General features: G+C 40.0%; 1 protein-coding gene across 2 annotated transcripts in view; it reads left to right on the top strand.

Annotated features, from left to right (window-relative positions):
* Positions 1 to 24,848, top strand: part of LAPTM4B (lysosomal protein transmembrane 4 beta) — a 78,631-nt gene that overhangs the window by 8,903 nt on the left and 44,880 nt on the right. For both annotated transcript variants that reach the window (XM_049633058.1, XM_049633059.1), the window contains exon 2: positions 21,569 to 21,680. In XM_049633058.1, coding sequence (XP_049489015.1) covers positions 21,569 to 21,680 — 112 coding nt within the window. The remainder of the gene's footprint in view (positions 1 to 21,568; positions 21,681 to 24,848) is intronic.

The raw sequence follows: 24,848 nt of genomic DNA, 5'->3' as shown, positions 1-24,848 counted from the left end.
GGGCTCAAACTCATGAGCAAGGAGATCATGACCTGAGCTGAAGTCAGACACCCAGCTGACTGAACCACCCAGGTACCCCAAAATGCAACATATTTTTGAGTATTGATTTTATATTCTCCAACTTCACTGAATTCCTTTATTCTAATAGTTTTTTGATGGAGTCTTTAGGGTTTTTTATATATGTCATCTGCAAATAGTGACAGTTTTACTTTTTATTTATTTTTCCTGCCTGATTGTTGTGGCTAGGACTTCCAGTACTGTCTTAAATAAAAGTGGTGAGAATGAGATGTCCTTGCTTTGTTCCTGATCAGTGCTTTTAGTTTTTGACTGTTGAGTATGTTAGCTGTGGGCTTGTCATATGTGGCCTTTTTTATGTTGAGGTATATTCCTTCTATAACCATTCTGTTGAGAGTTTTTATCATCAATGGATGTCGAATTTTGTCAATTACTTTTGCTTCATATATTGAGATGATCATATGATTTTTTATCCTTCATTTTTTAATATAAAGTAACACATTGATTTGTGGATGTTGAACCCTCCTTAACATCCCTGGGATAAAAAATCTCACTTCATTATGCTATATGATTCTTTTTAATATATTGTTGAATTTGGTTTGCTAACATATTCTTGAGGATTTTTGCATCTATGTTCATCAGGAATATCGGTCTGTAATTTGCTTTTCTCGTGGTATACTTGTCTGGCTTTGGTATCAGGGCACTGCTGGCCTCATAAAATGAGTTTGTAGGAGTTCTTGCTCTTCTATTTTTTGGAAGAGTTTAGGAAGGATTGGTATTAATTCCTTGAATGTTGGATAGAATTTATCAGTGAAACCATCTGATCGTGGCCTTTTCTTTGTTGGGAGGTTCTTGGTTAAGGATTCAATCTCCTCACTAGCGATCGGCCTGTTCAGATTTTCTGTTTCATCATGATTCAGTCTTGGTAGGTTGTAGGTTTCTAGGAATTTATTCATTTTTTGGTAAGTTGTCCAATTTGTTGCAAATAATTGTTCATAGCAGCCTCCTGTGATCCTTTGTATTTATGCGGCATCAGTTTTAACATTTCTTCTTTCATTTCTGATTTGGAGTAACCCCCCCCCCCCCCCGCCCCTGTGAGTCTAGCTAAAGTCTTGTCACTTTTGTTTATCTTTTCAAAGAACCAGATCTTAGTTTCATTGATCATCTTTGTTGTCTTTTTAGTGTCTATTTTATTTATTTCTGCCCTATATTATTTTCTTCTTTTTACTAACTTTGGGCTTTGTTCCTTTTCTAGTTCTTTGAGGTGTAAAGTTAGGTTATTTGAGACTTCTTTCTTGATGTAGGCATTTATCACTGTGAACTTTCCCCTTAGAAGGCTTTTGCTGCATCTCACAAATTTTGGTGTTATAGTTCCATTTGTGTTCATTTTAAGATAAAAAAAATTTTTTTTAATTTCCTCTTTGACTATTTAGTTGGTCAGTAGCATGTTGTTTGTGAATTTTCCAGGTTTTTTCATATAATCAATTTCTAGTTTCATACTTCGATGGTCAGAAAAGATTCCTGATAATGACTTTAATCCTTTTAAATTTGTTAAGACTTATTTTGTGGCCTGATGTATGATCTGTCCTGGAAAATGTTCCATGTGCATTTGAGAAGAATTTGTATTCTGTTGCTTTTGGATGGAATGTTCTGTGATTATCTGTTAGTCCATCTGGTCTAATGTGTTAAGGCCAGTATTTCCTATTGATTTTCTGTCTGGATGATCTATCCATTGATGAAAGTAGGGTATTAAAATCCCTTACCCTTATTGTATTGGTGTCTGTTTTTCTCTTCAGATCTATAAATATTTGCTTTATATATTAGGTATTCCTGTGTTAAATGCATAAATACTTACAAATATTATATTTTCTTGTTGGATTTACCACTTTATCATGTAGCAACCTTGTCTTTTACTACAGTTTTTATTTCAAAGTCTATTTTATCTGATGTAAATATAGCTACTCCAGCTTTCTTTACTTATTATTTGTATGGAGTTTCTTTTTCCATCCCTTCACTCTCAGTCTGTGTGTGCCTTTACCATCTAAAGTGAGTTTCTTGGGGCACCTGGGTGGCTCAGTTGTTTAAGCATCTGACTCTTGATCTCGGCTCAGGTCATGATCTTATGGTTCATGGGAATTGAGCCTCAAGTTGGGCTCTGTGCTGACAATGCAAAGCATGCTTGGAATTCTCTCTCCCCCTTTCTCTCTGCCCCTCCCCTGCTCGCTTGCTCGCGCTCTCTCTCTCTCTCTCTCACTCTCTCAAAATAAATAAACTTAAAAAAAATAAAGTGAGTTTCTTATAGGCAGCATATAGATGGGGCTCATTCAGCCCCTCTGTCTTGATTAGAGAATTGAGTCCACTTGCATTTAAAGTAATTATTGATAGGTATGTATTTATTGCCATTTTTTTAATTGTTCACTGTTTTTGTAGTTTCCCTTTGTTTCTTTTTTCTCTTTCTTTAGTGGTATACATATATTCCTTTCCCTTTATCTATGTGTATTCACTATAGGTTCTTGTTCTGTGGTTACCACAAGGCCTACGTATAACAGCTTTTATATATAACCGTCTATTTTAAGTTGATAACAACTTAAGTTTGATCCCATTCTAAAGCTCAACATTTTTACCCTCTTTGCCATGTTATTTTTTTTTTTTTGATGTCACATTTGACACATATACTCCTCAACTTATTATTGTAATCAAAGGTATTTTTACTATTTTCTCTTAACCTTCATACTAGCTTTATAAATAATTAATCTGTTACCTTTACTATATATTTATCTTTCCAGTGAGATTTATTGTTTCACATGTTTTCTTGTTACTAAGTAGTGCCCTTTCTTTTCCCTTTAACCTTTCTTGTAAGGCTGGTGTAGTGGTGAGGAACTCTTTATGTTTTTGCTTGTCTGGAAAGCCCTTTACCTCTCCTTCACTTCTGAGTGAACTCTTTGCTAGTGTTCTTGGTTGCAAGTTTTTTCTTTCAGCACTCTGAATATATTATGCCACTCCCTTTTGTCCTGCGAGGTTTCTGCTGAAAAATCTGCTGAAAGTCTTGTGGGGGGTTCCCTTGAATGTAACCAAGTGCTTTCCTCTAGTTGCTTTTAATATTCAGTTTTTAAGGAATATTAAAATAGCAGGCCATTTTAGGTGGCTGGAAAACTAGAAAGGATGTGTTACAGTCCTCCAGATATGAGGTATAGAAGATACTGGTTCTTTCTAGCACCAGTCTCTCATTGGCTAAGGCTGCGGATAATATGGATGGGAATTTTTAGCAGTTAGTGATATAAGTCTGTCTTGACATCTAGACTTTCCCCATCTGAATTCAGAAATCAAATAGATTTGGGTAGTGAGGGATACTTGATTTTTGAGAGATCTCCACTGAGCCCTTTTGAATTTTTTTTACTTAAAAAATTTTTTTTTCTATTAGAGAGAGAGAGAAGGGGAGAAGGGCAGAGGGAGAGAGAACCTCAGGCAGGTTCCACGCTCAGCATGGAATCAGATGTGGAGCTCGATACCACAACCCTGGTATTATGACCTGAGCCCAAATCAAAAGAATTGGATGTTCAGCCGACTGAGCCACCTAGGCACTTCCATTGAGCCCTTTTCAAAAAGCACAGGTACCCTCTGCCGCAACCTAATATAAAGGATCAAAGGTAGCTCTATAAAATTTTGACTGGTAAATTTCAGTGATATTTATTTATTTTTAAAAATTGAAATACGATTAACATACAGTGTTATATTAGTTTCAAGTGTACAGGTTAATGATTCAGAAATTCTATACATTTCTCAGTTCTCATCAAGATAATTCCCTTGGGTGCCCCCACCTACCTCCCCTATGGCAACTGTCAGTTCTCTGTATTCAGTGATATTTAATATGTCTTTTAGCTTGTGGCTTATTATGATAGACATTCATCAGGACGTTTAAAGATAGGCTGGCCGTGAAATAAAGATTGGCATCAAACCTGTTTTATTAATATCAACTTCTCTGGGACTCACTTTAAATATATTTAACTTAACTAACAAAATGTCAGGTATTAAAGCAGTCAACACGAGTTTTACACTATGATGTGTATTATGTTTAAATGTAGAATATATTTATTTTGTCAACTTACTTTGAATCTTTGCCATGAAGGAAGAGGCTTCAGTTTTCCCTTCCCTTCCCCTTTGGGTTAGATCCTTTACTGACCGTGAAAGGATGCCAACAGAAATAATACGTGAGCCCTAACAGCATAATTTACTACTTTCTACTTCTCTCCCAACTCCCTTGTCTCTTAGTAGAGTTTCTGGAGCCTTAGGAGTTCTTGAGCTATAAACTGGTTAACCCATTTTACTTGAAGAAAAAGAAAACTTAAGATCACACTTCTTCAAGTGTTTTAACAAACTTAAAAAAAAATTTTTTTTCGGACTTCAAGCTGTATTACAAAGCTGTAATTATCAAGACAGCATGGTACAGGCACAAGAACAGACACTTAGATCAATGGAACAGATTAGAGAACCCAGAAATGGACCCACAAACGTATGGCCAACTAATCTTTGACAAAGCAGGAAGGAACATTCAGTGGAATAAAGACAGTCTCTCTTCAGCAAGTGGTGCTGGGAAAACTGGACAGCGACATGCAGAGGAATGAACCTGGACCACTTTCTTACCCCATACACAAAAATAAACTCAAAATGGGTGAAAGACCTGAATGTAAGACAGGAAGCCATCAAAATCCTTGAAGGGAAAGCAGGTAAAAACCTCTGTGACCTTGGCTGCAGCAACTTCTTTTTTTTTAAAAAATTTTTTTTTCAACGTTTTTTATTTATTTTTGGGACAGAGAGAGACAGAGCATGAATGGGGGAGGGGCAGAGAGAGAGGGAGACACAGAATCGGAAACAGGCTCCAGGCTCCGAGCCATCAGCCCAGAGCCTGACGCGGGGCTCGAACTCACGGACGGCGAGATCGTGACCTGGCTGAAGTCGGACGCTTAACCGACTGCGCCACCCAGGCGCCCCATCAACTTCTTAACTCAACACGTCTCTGGAGGCAAGGGAAACAAAAGCAAAAACGAACTATTGGGACCTCATCAAAATAAAAAGCTTTTGCACAGCAAAAGAAACAATCAGCAAAACTAAAAGGCAACTGACTAAATGGGAGAAGATACTTGCAAACAACGTATCAGATGAAGGATTAATATGCAAAGTCTATAAAGAACTTATCAAAGTCAACACCCAAAACACAAATAATCCAGTGAAGAAGCGGGCAAAAGAAATGAATAGACACTTCTCCAAACAAGACATTCAGATGGCCAACAGACACATGAAAAAAATGCTCAACATCACTCATCATCAGGGAAATACAAAGCAACACCAAAATGAGATACCACCTCACACCTGTCAGAATGGCTAACATTAACAATTCAGGCAACAACCGATATTGGTGAGGATGCAGAGAAAGAGGATCTCTTTTGCACTGCTGGTGGGAACGCAAGCTGGTGCAGCCACTCTGGAAAACAGTATGGAGGTTCCTCAAAAAATTAAAAATAGAACTACCCTATGACCCAGCAATTGCACTACTAGGTTATTTATCCTAGGGCTACAGGTGTGGTGTTTCAAAGGGGCACATGCAGCCCCATGTTTATAGCAGCACTATCAACAATAGCCAAAGTATGGAAAGAGCCCAAATGTCCATCGATGGATGAATGGATAACGAAGATGAAAAAAAGAATGAAGTCTTTTTTCATTCATTTGATCTTCATTTCAAAAGAAGATCAAAAAAGAATGAAATCTTGCCATTTGCAACTACGTGGATGGAACTAGAGGGTATTATGCTAAGCGAAATTAAAGAAAGACAAATATCATATGACTTCACTCATATGAGGACTTTAAGATACAAAACAGATGAACATAAGGGAAGGGAAGCAAAAATAATAAAAAACAGGGAGGGGGACAAAAACATAAGAGACTCTTAAATATGGAGAACAAACAGGGTTGCTGGAGGGGAGATGGGAGGGGGGATGGGCTAAATGGATAAGGGGCACTAAGGAATCTACTCTTGGAATCATCGTTGCACTATATGCTAACTAACTTCGATGTAAATTAAGAAAATGAATTAAATGAATATTAAAAAAAACTTTTTTTAATGTTTATTTTTGAGAGAGAGAGAGAGAGAGAGCACACAAGTGGGACAGGGGCAGAGAGAGAGGGAGACACAGAATCAGAAGCAGGCTCCAGGCTGCGAGCTATCAGCACAGAGCCCGACTTGGCGCTTGAACCCATGAACCAGGATATCGTGACCTGAGCGAAGTCATAAGCTCAACGGGCTGAGCCACCCAGGTGCCCCTTTAACAAACTTTTAAAGGTTTAGAGTTGCATCTTTGCAGATGCAGCTTCCAAGGGAAAATTATTTCTCAGGGAAAAATACTAACACCAAAAAATGCTTAAAAGAAATATAATTTCAAATTGTTCGTAAAAGTAAGGTTGAGCTCTTTATTTCATTCATTCATTCACCTTGAGCTGCTAAAATTACACGGCTAGTTGATTCCATGGTGCAAAGATGGTGAAGCAGTGACACTTGGTGCGATAGCAGGTACTGACGTACGTGCTAACAGCAGAGGGCTCGCGGGTTGCAAACACGAAGGTGTTACAAGTTGGAAAGAAAGAAGCACTTAGGAGGTCACCTAGGCAAGGCCAGGTGGGATGTCCATTCTTTGTGAGCCCTCAACCTCCCTGGACCAGAGATTGGATCTTGTCAACACCCTAAAGTTGAATGACTGATTCACACCAGCTGATAGTAGATTGACATATAAAACCAGAATGCCAATTTGCTAATATTCATAATAGAATCGTTGATGAGATGAATGCTCCTATCCCTAGGCCTTTGTATCCTTTTTCTGTAGAGGACACTAAATTATGATTATCGAATGATTTGAGTATTGACTTGCTTTTCATGAAGACAACCTGGTGAGTCCAGCTTCACAGAAGAGGTAACATTCAGGGCTAGAAACATCAAGTCTCTAGGCTGGGTCTGGAGGTCTTCTGACTATGCTTAAAGAGAGGGGTTTGCTTTTCGATGGTCCTGTTGAGGTCTGTTTTGATTACCCCAACTTCCATCTAGTGCCGCTGGTCTAGGGGTCTTTTTCTCTTCTTCCTTTTTAAGGTAGCGTTGGATTCTCTGTTATCTGTTCTTTTCTCTTTTGTGTTAAGATGAACTTTAACCTCTGTATTTGTTTCGGTGTAAGTAAAGTCTTATAACAGGTACAAACTGCAGGACTTATGCAAGATAAAGGTTTCGTTCTGTCTCAGAACAGTCCAGGGTGGGTAGCAGACTGTTCCATGAGGTCCCCCAGGGGCCTATTCTGCTGGAGCGGCTGTGCTATCCCAAGTATCCCTGCTGGAAGGGAAAAAGGACAAATGGAGGACCAGCAACTTTGTGTTTTAAGGTTGTGACATGGAAATTGCACGCATTGCTTTCATTTATATATCGGTAGCCCCAAATAAGACCTGTGACCCAATTGCATGGGACACTGGGAGATGTTATCTGTCGCTGGGCATTTATGTATCCAGATAAGTCCATGACTGTGAAAGAAGGGGAGAGAAGATTTGGGGGACATCTGCTAGTCTGACATGTCCCCAAAAGGTGGCCCAATTTTTAAGATCCTGTTGCCCAGCGGGCAACCTGTACTACCTGTGGAAGGCTTTAATTTCTAGTCTACAAAGCAGTACTGGGTGATTCTCAAGACTTCATTTTCTCTTTCCAGATTGGAGTTAATGATTCAAAAAATGAATAATTGTAAATAATGATTATGAGTCATAAAAATAGTTATGACTGTGGATAAAAATAAGTGGTATACAATGTGAATGCATTTTTCCCAAGGTGTCCTGCATTAGTGGAGTTTTTATTGGCTGCTTAAGAAATTTTAAAAGGATAAAATGAAAGCCACACGCATAGCACTTTCAGCATGAAAACATACGATCATCTATATAAGATAAAATGCCGCTAACTTAGGGATCAGAAAACTGTTCACTGCACTTATGGTTTAAGGACTTCCCATCTCCAAAGAAAATAGTTGTAGAAAATTGAAGCCTAGAAGGTACCGTGATGCTGTCTTCCCTCCCTCCTTTCCTCATCCCTCGTCCTTTAACAGAGTTTTTGTTTTTTTGAGAACTGTGTGTTAGGAAGTGTGCCGGGTGCTGGGGATACAGTGGTGATTCAACATAGACCCAGTCCTTGCCAACATCGAATTGTGGTCTAGTAGAGGCAATAAATATTAATCAGAATTAATATAAGTTAATTAATGATCACACAAAGAAATATTGGTACGTAATTGCGCGATCGTGTGGCGCTGCGGTGAGGCATAGACGAGGGCTTGTGGATGGGAGCAGCAGCGTTGGAGAGCCTGACCGTCTTGGTCTTTAACTGCGGAACTTAGTCCACTGACATTAACAATGTTAACATATCTGGACTTATTCCGGTCGCTGTTTCCGTTTCCTTCTCCTTTGCTGCCACCTTTCACGCGGACTGTGTTGCTGCTTACCTCTTTTCCTCTATTCTGCTGTTTTCCCCTGTGTCTGCTATTCTGGAAGTTTTACTCCATTTCTGTTATTCTGGTTGTTCACTCAAGAAATGTAATCATGTATACTCATCAAAATTTAGAGTTAATAATATCGTTGCCTTTCTTTTGAACAAGTCCTTGAACTCCAGTCATTTAAAAAAAAATTTAGTGTTTTTTTTTTAATGTTTGTTTATTTTTGAGAGAGAGCACATGCGTGATCGAGGCCGGGTGCAGGGAGGGAGGGAGACTGAGAATCCCACTGTCAGCACAAAGCCCGTGCTGGGCTTGAACCCACGAACAGTGAGATCATGACCTGAGCTGAAATCGAGAGTTGGACGCTTCACTGAGTGAGCCACCCAGGTGTCCCATTAATGTCTTTTTTAAAAGCTCCTAAACATTGATCTGTAAGTGTTTGCTTAGAATTACCTATATATTTGTGTCTCTCTTTGTGCATTATTCTCCTTTTTTTCTGCAATCACTATAGTTTTTATTTTAAAAATGGATATTTAATACCCAAACTGTAGATGGTACATGATCATTTGCTTCCACACCTCAGACCTGTTGTGTGGGTTCACTCTTCTGAGTATATTTTAAAATTTCCTTTCAGGGTGCCTGGGTGGCTCAGTTGGTTGAGCATCTGACTTCAGCTCAGGTCATGATCTCACGGTTTGTGAGTTCGAGCCCCGCATCGGGCTCTGCGCTGACAGCTCGGAGCCTGGAGCCTGCTTCGGATTCTGTGTCTCCCCCTCTCTCTGCCTGTCCTCTGCTCATGCTCTGTCTCTGTCTCTCAATAATGAATAAACGTTAACAAAAAATTTTTTTAATTAAAAAATAAGTTAGTAAATCACAATAGAGACTTTCTTAGATTCTTTTGTTATTTTTACCTGAGCGTATTTCTTTGCCTGTTTTTTTTCCTTACTAGCAGTTTAGAAATTAAATGGGAATTTCTCAGATAATCTTAGTACATATTCTAAAGTATGTAAACAAGAATAGAATCTTAAAGATATTTATGTATTTACGTTAGTAACAGGTAGTTAATAATTTACTAGATAATCTTTTCATTTGTTCACTTTGAGAATATAGGTAGGGATTATGATCTTCAGAGGCTATCTACTTTCAAAGTAATCCGATACTGTTTTATAACTAAAAGTAACTATCAGATATTGACATCACCTTCAAGAATGTTCTCTTGCCTAGATTCATAGTAATGAATATTTATGACATACACTATAATCTTTCTCCTTTCCATATATAAACAATTCAGCATTATTTCTTACCTTACTCAGAGAAGAAAACATTTCTTTAAAAAAATTTTTTTTAAGGTTTATTTATTTTTGAGAGAGAGAGAGACAGAGTGTGAGCAGGCGAGGGGCAGAGAGAGAGGCAGACAAAGAATCTGAAGCAGGCTCCAGGCTCTGAGCTGTCAGCACAGAGCCTGACACGGGACTCGAACTCATGAACCACAAGATCATGACATGAGCCAAAGTCAGATGCTTCAGCTGACTGAGCCACCCAGGTGCCCCAAGAAAACATTTATTATCTAAGAGATAGTTAGGTTATGTCATTGCATTTGATTTTAATTTGACAAGACTGTTTAAAAATTAGCTTTCAGGTTATACTTTCGCAGCTCCTGTTCTAGATTTCCAAGCTGTGTTTCAATTGTGAAGGTATATGTTTTTTGTCTTTTATTTCTTTAAAAAATTTTTTTTAATTTATTTTTGAGAGAGAGAGAGAGCAAGTGACAAAGCATGAGTGGGGGAGGGGCAGAGAGAGAGGGAGACACAGAATCTGAAGCAGGGTCCAAGCTCTGAGCTGTCAGCACAGAGTCCGACGCAGGGCTCGAACTCACAAACTGTAAGATCATGACCTGAGCTGAAGTCAGACACTTAACCGACTGAGCCACCCAGGTGCCCTTGTCTTTAATTTCTGGTACTTGGTTTTGTTTGGGGATGTTTTGAATGTATTGCTATTTTGTTAGAAAATTTTAACGATAAAGGAAAATATAACAACACTGTTCTTGAACTGGATACAAAATTTGTATTGTAGTGGTTAAATCTGTTATTGACTCTTTCATTAGTAAAGATATTCTGTTTCATGAGTTTCACTTCTGCCTGATGAATAGCTACAGGAACAAAGTATTCTTATATATATTAAAACTAAACAGAGTAAAATAATATAATCACTTCAAACTGTCTTTCAAAGCATATCTTATGGTAATCCTCCTTGTTGGAATAGGATGGCTACAGGTAGGGACTAATAGACCTAACGAAGAGAGCAGCGTATCAGAACACAAAAAGACCATGCTTGCTGTAAAAAATGTTAATTTAGCCATTTTTGCACTTTATATTTTCTCTGGTCTTTTCCAAACGCCAGTCTTCTAACCCTGTAGCATGTGATACTTTTCTTATGCATGGAGTTTAGATCTCCATAGCCCATTCTAAACTAGGCTGCGGGCTAGGCCTGTAATTTCATGTTCAGAGACCCAGAATATTCTTTAAGACATAAAAGGGAACATGCTTGTCCTCCCCATCCACACCCCTCACTCTCAACTCTCCCAGAGGCTCTTTGGACAGCATTCCCCTAGCTGGCTTCCTCTAGGCGACCATCCTCTGCCGCTGTCCAGACAGCTTTCTCATTAATTACATGGGCTCTATATTTGTGAGAGCATATAATGGTGCTTCAGCCTGAGGGTGAAAATCAGAACCCAGCCAAGTCCATTGGGAGAAATGGGAATGCTTCTGCTGGGGTGGCAGATCGGCTTCATTTTGCTTGCTCCGGTCACAGTGAGAGTGGCTGTCTGGAACACTCCCTTGAAAAGAATTCGGAGCAAGTGCTAGGGGATTGGTTAGCAGAGTTCGTGGGATCTGTGAACTGGGTGTGGTGGCTTCTTGAGAGGAACCTGTTTACTAGAAAGAGCATGTGTGGCATTTAAAAAAAATGTTTATTTATTTATTTTGAGAGAGAAAGTGCGTGGGGAGGGGCAGAGAGAGAGAGAGAGAGAGGGAGAGAGAGAGAATCCATCCCAAGCAGGCTCCACGCTGTCAATGCAGAGCCTGATGTGGGGCTCAGTTCTGTGGGATCATGACCTGAGCTGAAACCAGGAGTCAGATGCTCAACCAACTGAGCCACCCAGGCGCCCCAAAAAGAGCATATATGACATTTGTGATCAAAGGATCAGTGATTGAGTCTCAGCTGAGCACTACGTGACCTTGTGTGGGGTTTCCTGTGCAGTCTGAGTGTGCTCATTTGCAGTATGCAATAATAGTCACTCTTCACAGGGGAGGCAAGACTGCTCCAGTGGTATAAAATGGGACTGGTGGTGGTGGTTTCTTGAGGAGGACAGGTTAACGTGACGGCACTGTGGGCTACAAGGTGAATCAGGAGGGTCTCACTGAATTTGGGGAAAACATTTCTACATTTAAAAAATTTGCCTAGGGACGCCTGGGTGGCTCGGTCGGTTAAGCGTCCGACTTCGGCTCAGGTCATGATCTCGCGGTCCGTGAGTTCGAGCCCCGCGTCGGGCTCTGTGCTGACAGCTCAGAGCCTGGAGCCCGTTTCAGATTCTGTGTCTCCCTCTCTGTCTGCTCCTCCCCTGTTCATGCTCTCTCTCTGTCTCAAAAATAAATAAACGTTAAAAAAATTTAAAAAAATAAAAAAAAATAAAAAATTTGCCTATTGAAACGTGGCACTCATGAAAGGTACAACTTTGATTTCACTGCTGAGCCTTTTTCCCTCACTGTGTGTAACCTGGACGTAGTCCCTTGGTTTATAGCTTCGGGAGTTTAAAAATTTAGCCTAGAATATTAATTCAACACAAAGGGCCGAGAAGAGTGGCTCATTTTTATGTGTTTGTTTCCTGGGACTGTTAATACTTAATTCTTAGTCATTGAGTCTGATACCCTAACATTATTTGTGCTGTAATCTTTTGTCTCTCAAGATTTCCAGAAGTCTGTTACTCTCTGTGGTGTTAACAATGTCATCTCCCTGCAAAGTCTTTCAGCTTCTCCCTGAACCACTAGTACGGCAGAATTCTTTTTCACTCTGAACGAACATCCGGTTTGTTTGACTGTCTTCCCCACTAGATAATAAGCTACCTTGTGGTGTTTGCTGTAATATGGATGTGATGCTTAGCATAGTGCTTGGCATATGTTTGTTGCCTCATAGGTAATTTCTGAACTTCTGAACAATTGAATGAATTGCTTAGTGAATGTTCTAGCATTCTGCATTTTACTTGGCTGTTGACGTGTTTGCCCCACTGAAATACTAATCTTCGGGGCTAGGACCGTGTGTTATTCGTCGTTGTATAACCTAGTTTCAAGAAGAATGTTGGGAACATAATAGGTGAACTGATTTACAATTTCTTAGGCAAATAGGATTTTACAATAAATCCAGTTTTTTTCCCAAAATATATTTACCACAATTGTTTGAATTGAAATAGCAAATGTCAGAAACGTATTTCAATATCAGAACAGGACCTTCTAGACAGGGGCTTATTTGAATTGAATAAGGAAGCACATTTGGATCAGAGTTCTAAAATTTGATTTAAAAATATTTCAAGTAAAAAGTTCAAACTTTCATTTCATTTTGATTTGCCCATTGATGTTGGACCCAAGTGAAAGGCACAGCTGCCATTATTAGCTTAATTTTTTTTTTTTTCAAATGTGGGAATATAAAAGTTAGCCATCTAAAGGCACCTGGTTGGCTCAGTTGGTAGAGCATGTGATGCTTGATCTCGGAGTCCTGAGTTTGAGCCCCGCATTGGGCATAGAGATTGCTTAAAAAAAAAAAAAAAAAAAAAGTTGAAAAAAATTAGCCAACCATGTGAAAACCACATATCTGATTATAATTTATATTTATTTTTTAAATTATCTTTAACCATTTTTACTGTGAGTATTACACACATATGGGAAATGCACAAAACATAAACAGCTTGGTTATTACCGAACAAGCAGTCATGTGTCTACCTACCACTCGAGTCTGACTATTCTCTTAAAGGTTGCCCTACAGATTACAACATAACATCCTGGACTCTTTAAAATCTCCCATTAACTGGTACTTTCATTCTTTTCCTGGGCAATGCAAGGATTTAAGATCAGTTCAGTTCCAGTGATCTGCTCTTGACTTACATGGTATTGTCTATTTTGAATCTATTTATATTTTGCAGTCATTATTATTGTTATGTTATCGATATTCACAGTTGCCAACATAATTATCATTTCTGTTATTCTTCTTTCTTTGTACCTCTTCAGCCTTTTATCTGGCATCATTTTTCTTTTGCCCAAAGAATACCCTTCAGTGCTTCTTTACTGCTGAGCTGCTGGTGACAAATTCCCTCCATTTTGTCCAAGAGCCTCTTTGTTTCATTTTTATTCTTGAAGGATTTTTTTTCTTGATATAAAACTGTAGGTTGGCATTTCCTCCCCAGCATTTTGAAGTTGGAACTCCATTGTCTTCTGGCTTCTTTTTTTTTTTAATTAAAGCCAACCATCTGAACGTTTTCTTCTGTCTTAGCAACTCATTAATTTTCTTGCACTTTGTCTAATGGATGAAACTCATCCACTGTGTTCTTGATTTGGCTACTGTAGTTTCTCACTCTAGAGCCTCTGTATTCTTTTCAACTCTGTCATATGCTTCTTTTTATACCAGTTCCCTGCCAAAATTCTCCTTGTGTTTCTTCTTTATCTCCTTGATTTTCATAAGCATAGTCACTTTATTTATTTATTTATTTATTTATTTATTTATTAAAAAGATACTTTTATTTTTTTGATTTTTAAAAAATGTTTATTTATTTTGAGAGACAAAGTGAGCACGAGCTGGGGAGGGGCAGAAAGAGAGGGAGAGAGAGAGAACCCCAAGCAGGCTCTGCACAGTCAGTGCAGAGCCCGATGTAGGGCTTGAACTCATGAACCATGAGATCATGACTTGAGCCTGAGTCAGTTGGACACTTAACCGACTAAGCCACCCAGGCACCCCTAGCATAGTTTTCTTTATTTAAAACAAAATTTTTTTTAATGTTTATTTTTGAGAGACAGACACACAGAGCGCAAGCAGGGGAGGGGCAGAGGGAGAGAGAGACAGAATCTGAAGTGGGCTCCAGGCTCTGAGCTGTCAGCACAGAGCCCCATGCGGGGCTCAAACCCACAAACTGTGAGATCATGACCTGAGCTGAGGTCAGATGCTTAACCGACTGAACCAACCAGGTGTCTCATCATAGTTCACTTTAAAGCACATGCTCATTAACTTCTATATCAAGAGTACTTATGTTTCTATTGTCTGTTGTTTGTTTGTTTTAGTAAAACAAGTGGGTATTTTATTGGATTTTCTGGTTTCTATTCTGAGAGTTTTGTCTTTCCTGTTCGCTGTATTCTGGACATTGCATTTGAAAAATTAAAAAAATAATTCAAGGCATAGGATGATCTCTTTCTCCTCCAGGATTTTAATAGCTCTTATTAGGGGTCTAGCAACTGGGGATTGCCTTTATCCAGTTTCAAGACTCAGATGCTGCAAAGCTGGGCTGTGTCCCTCTAGAGGCTGGTCTTCTTCCGGTGTACCTTCCTCCAGTGGTGACCCTGCAGGGTCTTAGGGCAAAACCCTGGAGAATCTGCCCCCACCCCCACCCGGCAGCCTCTTGATGCCCTGGCCCAGCAAGGCTGTCAGGGGTGCTGCTTAGGCTCTTAGCTCTTATCCGTCTTTTCCAGAATCAACAAATGCCCCTGGGGTATTTCTGCCTTTTTCTGGATTTTGGACCAGTAATTCTCATTGCCTCATTAGCTGCCACGCCTTCTCACATACGTGGGTATTTTGTTCAGATTTCCTAGTTGTCCTCAGAGGGACATTGGTTTGTATTACCTGGTTCACCATTACTGGAAGTGGCAGATTCCTTATTTACTGTTATTTTACTATGACATTTCTCCCCCGAAATACCTATTTTCCAAGATTTGACTTGAATGCCCAGCCAGATTTACTTATCATTGGTCAGTTTCTTTCGTTAACTGTTTTTTAGAGAAGCAAGTTCAATAATAATATTTTGTAACATAGTTTATATTAAAAATATTTTTGAAGTTCTAAATAATTGTCTCTAACTCTAAAAGCAGTATATGCGGATGTTAGACACTCTGGAAGATATGAAAAAAGGTAGAATGAAAATTAAAGGTACACGTCATCTACAAACCTACTACTTGGTTTGTATGTAAGTAACATTGTACACTTTTGCGTTCTTGGTCTGTGATTTATACTTGTGAACATATCACACATATAAATAATAGAATTGGAATCCTATAACATTTTTATACTGTAGTTTTCATTTAACATACTATGAACATTTCTTATTGTTAACTTTTTTCAAAATATGGGTTTTTATCCTTAGGATTCTGTTATTTTGTAGTAATATTAAGCCCTTCTCCTATTTCTTTTTTTTATTTTTTTATTGTTTTAATGTTTCTTTATTTTTGAGAGAGAGAGAAAGAGACAGAGAGAGACAGAGTGCAAGCAGGGGAGGAGCAGAGAGAGGGAGGCACAGAATCCAAAGCAGGCTCCAGGCCCAGAGCTGTCAGCATGGAGCCCGATGCAGGGCTTGACCTCATGAATCATGAGGTCGTGACCTGAGCTGAAGTTGGACGCTTGACCCACGGAGCCACCCAGGTGCCCCGCCCTTCTCCTACTTCTGTTTCAAGTTTTCATTATGGATAAATCTGCACAACAGTCATTTTTGGACACCACTTTTGTGCAAATTTTTTTTTAATTTTTTTACATTTATTTATTTTTGAGAGACAGAGAGAGATAGATAGAGCACAAGTAGGGGAGGGGCAGAGAGAGAGGGAGACACAGAATCCGAAGCAGGCTCCAGGCTCTGAGCTCTCAGCACAGAGCCTGACGCGGGGCTCGAACCCATGAGCTGTGAGATCATGACCTGAGCCGAAGTCGGTCGCTCAACTGACGGAGCCACCCAAGCGCCCCTTTTTGTGCAAATTTTTGGCTGTTGTGTAATTATTATTACCTCAGTGGGCTGGGGTGTTATTAAGGTGCTTTTATCGATGCTTTTAAAAAATGAGCTGATAATTACATTTAACATTTTCAGTGATTCAAACTACAGATATCACTGTTCACTTAGGATCTGAAAAATGATTTAAGGGTAGAAGCACTTTGGATCCCTGGAGAATATACAAGGGCCTGACTACTTAAGTAATTGGACAGAAGTTGAGTTTATTAACATATGGAAGTAATCATTGTCAAGAACAAGGAAAAAATGTGTGATACCCCAGGAACACTTTGTCAATAGAATGGGAACAGTTTGTATATGACCTACCAAAACAGACGAAGTCCAAAGGAGGTGAGCATTAGCTGAACAAGATCACAAATATGCCCACTCTTTCTTTTACATTTAGCTCAGCTGTGGTCATTGCATCATCTGCTCCTGGAAAGTCCTATCATCTTCTTGGTTCTCATTTCTGGTGACATTTCATTCTTGGTCAGAACTGACGATTGGATAACTTCCATTTTCTCTCTTAGAGGAAGTCCTTCTTATCAGGTGTTCTTAGGGCTTTGACTTAATTCGGCCTTTTCCAGCTGATTCTGTGTAGTAACTACCATGGCTAGTCCTTCCCCGGCCCCTTTGCACAGACCTCGGTCCTCACGGATCACCCTGTCACCCTACTCTATTCACTATATATACCACCCACGGCATGCCACATTCCTGTCAGCAGTTGAGGTTTTAGGACACAGTAAATATGTGTCATCACACGTTTTTGTTATGAAAATTTCACCATGTGATGAAAAGAACACAACGGTGACTGGTCATAATGACCTTCCCATCACATTTTTGTTTTATCTGTGTCCCTTCTCCCTGGACTGTCTCGTGAAGAACTAGGGCAGCTGGCAGGGCATTCGGCCCCAGGACTGTGGTCTGTGGCTGGGGAACAGAGAGAAGAGCCACAGGGCTGGCGGTACAGAGGAGATGATGACAGTGTGCAGAGAGCCGCAGGCACAGCCAGGAATCGGACCCAGGGCCTGCCGTGGAGCAAGAAGAACACTGAACCAGGAGCCAGAACTCAGCTGTCAGGAATGACGTGAGCCGGAGCGAGCAGGAGCACCAGTAAGACTAGGCATCAGGCGGTCAGAACAAAACTGAGGGCAGGCCTGAACACCAAAGGTAGAATAAAAAGAGAGGGGCAGATGGACAAGCTAACAACGTGATTCTTTGGACATCCTGGAAATTCTTTCCAGTTCGACGTCTCTAAAATCAGCCTCATCTTAGTCCCTCTGTGATCTCCCCTCTTATTTCTGGTAATAACAGGATACATCCCGTCACCCAGCCTTGAAATCTCCGATCTGGTTTGTGTCCCTTTGTCTTTGCATTTAGTCACTTCCTGTCTCTAGTGATGATGCTGCCTCCACGTGGCAAGGCCTTGTGGTTCCAACCATGGCTCTTCCACTCTAGGACCTGAGGAAAGGTCCCATAACCTCTGAAAGTAACGTGTAAGACCAGAGTCTCAGTGCTGTCTTGAGAATTAGAGGGAAGTGGAGAAAACCTTGGTTTCCCCTCAGCAGACCTTTGCACTGCTGTCCAGATCCGGAGCCTGCCTCCTGCCTAGCCTCCCTGCCTCTTCCAGCTTGATCTTCCTAATGACATGGCTCTAATCATGTCTCATCCCAGCTTATGAGCTATTCATTAGCTATTAGCTTGAAGCCCCAGCTTCCTGTCCTGCCCCTGAGGACTCTTCACCATCCGGCCCCAACCTGCATTTCTCTTCTCATTCCCTTATATTTACCCTTCGTGTGCTGTGTTCAGTCACATCTAACTACTTGCTATATTCAGTACAGGCCCCATCCCAGTGGCCCTACTCAGACTTGAACGTGTTCTTTTCCACACCGCTCAGTTTCCAAAATCTTCCCATCTTTCCAGCCCCTGTCCAGGTGTTCCCATCTCTGCTGTACCTCCCCATGACCTCAGTCTCAGCCTCAAGTTTCAGTAATACCTTTCTCCAAACTTCCATTAGTCTTTCTCTGAACTCTTGGCATGCTTACTGCTGTATGCTTTGTGATATTTGGGCACATGACTTACTTAGCCCTGTATTCGGAGTCCTGGAGAATCCTTGCTAAGCACTTAGCACAGTGCCTACCTGTTGCTGCAGTTAGTAAATGTATTGTGATAAGTAAACTAGGCATGGGGATAATAACAAGCTGATTAAGAGCTGACAGTTGTTTTCTCCACTGAGTATTCTTAGCTCCCTTGGCAAGCATCAGTTGACCATATATGCATGAGTCTTTTCTGGGCTCTCAATTCTGTTCCATTGGTCCATGTGTCTGTTTTATGCCAGTGCTGCACTGTTTTGATTAGTATGAATTTTGTAATAAAATCTGAAATCAGAAAAAAAAACCCCAGAGAATTGACAGATGTGTTGGAACTATAAGGACAGGGAAGCCACGGCGTAGCACTGGTTCAGATCTGGCAGCCAGGCAATATTCCATGCTGGCCAGGAGCTTTTATGTGGGTCCCATGGAGGTGCGAAGAGGTAAGTGAACTAACATGAGTGGCCATTGTATGCCGGTCACCCTTCTAGATGTTTTACATGATTTACTTATTTGAACCCCAGCCAGGTCACTGTCTTCCCTTTCTTAATATTCTTCATGGGCTTCTTGTTATGCTTAGAATAAAATCCAAACTCTCTTAACACAAGCCCCATGGAATCTCTAAACGTGGCCTGCATTACCTTAACCAGACACTGCACTGCCTCTCACTCTGCCATCATCTGCTCTTACCCTCCCTACTCTACCATTAGGTTAAAGCTTTGCCCATGAATCTCAGAGTTCCCTTTTCAACCTTAAAACCGACCCATTGTGGTAACAGTGACTATGCTGTCTTCGTGTGGTGCTTTGCTTTTTCAAACTACATTCTTAGGTTGTTTCATCTGATCTTACTTCAGCCCATAATCTTTGGGCTGCCTTTTTCAAAGACAAGAGTATAGAGGGAACTAAATGCCAGCAAAACTTGACAGTTTATCAAGGAACATCCTTGCCAAACATCACATGCCAGTTGTGGGACAAACTCATACCTTCCTTTAAGCTTTAGATGTGTTCTGAAAAGCTTTGTTCAAATAGAGTTTGGCTAAACACACTCTCCTTAAAATGTGCTAAGAAGTTTCTTGGATCTTTGAAGAGAAATAAGTGGTTTTAATAACCACTGTGGGGAGGATAATTGGATAGCAATAGGACTGAGAGTGACTTTTCACTATATACCCTTTTGTGCCTTAAAAATTTTTTTAACCATGTGCTTGTCAAAAAACAATCAGACCATATGAGATGATTTGGAACAAAGAGGAAGAAAAAGAATTATTCCAAATCCTACAATAATCCTAAAACAACCACCTTGGGATTGCCATTGAAAAATGAATTCTGGGGGCACCTGGGTGGCTCAGTAGGTTAAGTATCCAACTTCGGCTCAGGTCATGATCTCATGGTTCACAGGTTTGAGCCCCGTGTCGGGCTCTGTGCTGGCAGCTTAGAGACTGGAGCCTGCTTCGTGGATTCAGTCTCCCTCTCTCTCAGCCCCTCCCTTGCTCATACTCTGTCTCTCATAAATAAATAAAAATAAGTAAGGAAAGAAAGAAAGAAAAAAAGAAAGAAAGAAAAGAGAAAGAAAGAAAGAAAAAAAGAAAAAAAGAAAGAAAGAAAAGAAAGAAAGAAAGAAAGAAAGAAAGAAAGAAAGAAAGAAAGAAAAATGGATTCTGGAGTGGATTTTTTATAGAGCAGACAACCTAACTCTCCCTTTGAACCTCTTCTGTAAATAGGTATTCCAAATACGACTTTTATAGTAGGATATGCTTTTATTTACTGTTGTTAGTAAAAGAATTTCCTTTATGTAATCTTCATGGTTGTTCATTTTTTTCCCTCCCCATTTGGACAAGAGTAATACACACAAAAAGGAGATAACAACCCAGTCTCATCTCAAGCCTCACCCAAGCTCTTAGCACACCTGCCCCTCTAGCCCCACCACAGTTGGTACACGTGTGTCGCATGCAGCAAGGATGGCCAGGAAGAATAAAGGAAGTGCAGATGTACAAGTAGAATGGTCAGAATTTCCCAGTTGGTCAGATGTGGGGGTAATGTAGATGGTAAGCTCAAAGATAATCAGGTTTCAAATATAAACAGGAGGCTTAGAGATTCCATTTTGGAATTAAAATTCCTGGATTCAGGTCTCATTTCTGCAGGTTGTTAGCTGCCTGATCTTCAGTAATGTTCTTAACTCACAGGCCTCGGTTTTCTCATCGATAACATGGGGATAATTTAGCGCCTATTTCACTAGGGTTATTGGACAGCTTAAGAGAGAGACTCCACATAAAGAAGTTAGCAAAGTGCCTGAATGTTTTCCCCTTTAATTATTAATGGTGATGCTGTTTTTAAAGATAGAGAACATAAAAAGAGGAGCAGAGATGGGAGATGGTGATTTCCATTTAGACAAGCTAAGTTTGGAGTACCTGAGGGCTATGTATTCTGCAGCATCCAGAAGGCAGAGATATGGGCCTGGGGTGGAAAGGGGCTCACCTGAGCTACAACAGGAGGAACCATCATGCCTCTCCCACTGTGACTTTGCATTCATTCTCTCTGTTCCCTACATGGTCTCAAAGCTCAGATCGTCTGACCTTGTGAAAATGTTTGATCACCTAGAAAGACCTGTGGTTGCTTATCACGGTGCACTTGACTAACTGGAGAGTTTGTGTTTTTCCAGCCCCGGGCATCAGGGCTGCTGTGTATGATTGTGTGTGTTGCTCACTGTTCTAGGATGCCAGCCCCAAGGTGGGCAAGGGGTGAAATCTGGCCGTTTGCTACGCCCAAGCCATGAGCCCTTGGCTATGGACTGGTGGTGCTTCTGGCTTGGGAATGTTAGCCTGCTCCCGCAGGGGGGCTACCTGTTGTTTGTTTCAATATTGTGAGCCTCTGTTGAAGTTGAATTCCATATGGTCAGTTTAAGTTCCTATTATAAGGACCATATCCTTGGGGCACTTAAATTTTTTTCTTTCTTATTGCAGATTATCAACGCTGTGGTACTGCTGATTCTGTTGAGCGCCCTGGCTGACCCAGACCAGTATCACTTTTCAAGTTCTGAGCTAGGAGGTGACTTTGAGTTCATGGATGATGCCAGTAAGTACATCAGATAGCAGTTGTAGATATTTTGGTACTTTCAAGGGCAGGGAATCCTGCTTCCAGTTCTTCCTGTTAAATTACAAATATTGATTCGTGGGCCATTTGAACTGATACTTCACTTTCTTTCCATCGTTACAAATCAGATCAACAAATATTTATGTGCTACATGTGCTCTGCCTCTGTTCTAGGTGTAAGAGTCTAAATAAAGTCTCTTGTTTTTTTCTTTTTTTTCTTCTTTACATTAACTTTCTCGTTTTTTAAATTAATGCTTTGTCCTGGTCTTTCTACCCTGGGCCTTTTGGCCTTTTTTAGAGGATGGGGAGTAAATGGCAGGAAACAAGGTCAAAAGGGTCATGCGTACCTCACTGTATCTTCTATTACTTTCTGTATTTCCCTGTCTTCTAGGAGATGATCATTTTCCATTCCAGAAACTGTGTTGCTCATTATTTAGTGGACTTAGGCCTTTCTCCAATAAATAGAAACATACACAGGGATGTGGGTGTGGGATAGGCCAGAAGGAGGCTAGGCACCCCAGTTCTAAGCTCATGGGCATCTTTTATAATTACAGTCACACTGTGTCCACACTAACTGAAAGGGGCAGTGCTGTGCATAATCCCAAACAAAAGATCATGCAAATTTAGTTCTCTTTGGCTTTGGAGAACTTTAAATGCATTAAAAAAAAATGCTGGGGCACAATGAGTAAGGTGGGGAGACAGTGACTCAAGATGCAGTTTTAGGGATAGACCGGGAACATTCGGAAGACGTTGAGGCTTGTGGGTTCTGTTCTCAGAGTGATAAAAATGCTTTTCAGTGGTTTTTAGTAATTCAGCAGTTATGTGCTGATGTGTGTTTTACGGATATCCCTTTTGTCACTGAGTGGAGGGTGCATTTAGGAGATTGGTTTGCAGTGGGGCGAGGGGAGTGGGGGCGGTTCCCTGTGATCCATACTGTACTGAGGATGAGGAAGAGGGTGGGTTTGGAGGTAGGATTGAGAGAACTTGCTGGTATGAATGAAGAAGGAAAGTGAGGAATCAAAGATGATCCCTGCTTTTCACCTTGAGTAAAAGAGCTGATCTTCACTGGGGTGAGAGAGAGTCTGGGGTCAGGAGATAAGAACACACCTGGGGGGAGAGGACTTGACTTTGCTTTAAGTGACTCACCTGGGGGAGGGGACTTGACTTTGCTTTAAGTGACTCACCAGGGTCATTAAGAGTCTAGGCTCTGAAGCAGAAGGCTGACCGTGCCGTGTATTAAATGTTAGCATGGGCTAGTTACTACCTTTCTGTGTCTTCCATTCTTCCTTCTGAAAGAGTGGTGATCATAGTTGCCTCACGGGATCATTGCAGTGATTAAATCAATTAGTGCATGAAAAATGCTTAGAATGGGGTCTGGCCCATAATAAGTGCTCAGTATATTTTGCTGCTTTACTAGCCATTCTTATTTAGGTATATTACAGTTGAGACACGAGCTGTCTTAAAGTGCAGAGATTAAAAAGGTGGTTGGTTATGTGACCCTATAACCCAGAACTCAGATGTCTGGGCTGATACAAATTTGAGGACATCAGCCTAAAAATGGTATTTATGTTAAGGACATAGTAAAGAGAAAAGTAAAGTGGTCCTGGATTGAGCCCTGTAGGAGCCCCAACAGTAAATGTCAGAACATTATATTCTCCTGGGGTTTGGAACCTTCTCAGACTGAGACCTGCTCCTTCTCTCTATTTTGAATAACCCTGTTACTCTTATGGATTCTCCCAGAAAGGCTAATGAGTTCCATTAATATTAAATTAATATCTCTGCCTTCCTTCCCCTGAGCTAAAAGACTATGTAAGCTATAAATACAATGTTTGATTGACATTTAAAAACAAATGATCTTTTACCATTGCCAGTAGCGGGATTTCCTTTTCTAAGGTAATTGAGGTTAGAAAAAGAAGTGTTAAATGATATGGCTATTGTTCTCTCTGAATTAAACAGTAACACTATATGCCTTGTTCTAATTGCTCGAGACTAAGCTGGGTAATGAGTTTCTGACCGTATAGGCTTAATTTAGCTGTCTTCAAAGGCTTGCTGGTACTTAAGACTTTAAAATAGTAATTGTTCTCTAATGTCCTGGATATTAGTTCCAGTGCATTTGAGGTCTCGCTCATATTTCATATATTTGAAAAAAATGAATGAAGAGTTTGTAATTACGTTTAGGACTATCAGTCATTTAAATCTCATGGTTATAAAAAAGGTAGAGAAGAGTGGATATTCACTTGAGTGAATCTTTTTTTAACTTCTTTCCTCTTACATTTCCTTTTCACATGTTTTGATCTCCTTTTGAAAATAAGTTTGTAAGTAAAAGTTCACTGCGTTTGACAAGCCTTTGTATATTTAACTCACAAATAGTCCTGGAAATGGGTACAATCAATTGCTTTAAATTGTGCTTCAAAATTATGGAATATAGCAATTTTAAGTTGATACCTTTTTGGAATGGTGGTGGCCATCTGAAGATTTTATCCAGAAGGACAAAGCAGGAATAATGTTTCACTTTTCCTTATGATATTTTCCTAAAATGATCTGGTAGAAGATGTATTATTTAAATCAAAATGAGGCATATGGGAGAATCCACTGGGATAAAGAAAGAAAACATGAGGATTTCTCTTAAAAAAAAAAAATCTGGCCCTTTAACATTTGTATTTTTATATATATTTTATATAATGTAAAAGTATTAGTGATAATACATATTTATAATTTATGAATGTATATTTCTTATTTGACACGCCCATCCCCTCAATTGTCTCTACTAAGAATGAGTAAGGAACTGTCATTGATCAGAGGAAACAAAGGAGATACGGCTAAATGTAGTATGGGATTCTGGAACAGAAAAAGGACAGTAATAGGGGAAACAAGTGAAATTCACATAAGTTTTGTAGTTTATTATAGCATTATAGGAGTGTCAATTTCCTGGTTTTGATCATTACTCTGTTTTTGATCATAAATGGTACTATTAGGGGAAGCAAGATGAAGGGTATATTTGAACTCTACTGTTTTGTTTTTAAAAAAATTTTTTTTTCTTAAAGTTTGTTTATTTTTGAGAGAGAGAGCAGAGGAGGGGCAGAGAAAGAGGGAGACACAGAATCCAAAGCAGGCTCCAGGCTCTGAGCCATTAGCACAGAACCCAGTGCGG

Source organism: Panthera uncia, chromosome F2 (genome assembly GCF_023721935.1).
Source record: "Panthera uncia isolate 11264 chromosome F2, Puncia_PCG_1.0, whole genome shotgun sequence".
Lineage (NCBI taxonomy): Eukaryota > Metazoa > Chordata > Mammalia > Carnivora > Felidae > Panthera > Panthera uncia.
This window is presented reverse-complemented; position numbering and strand designations above follow the sequence as displayed.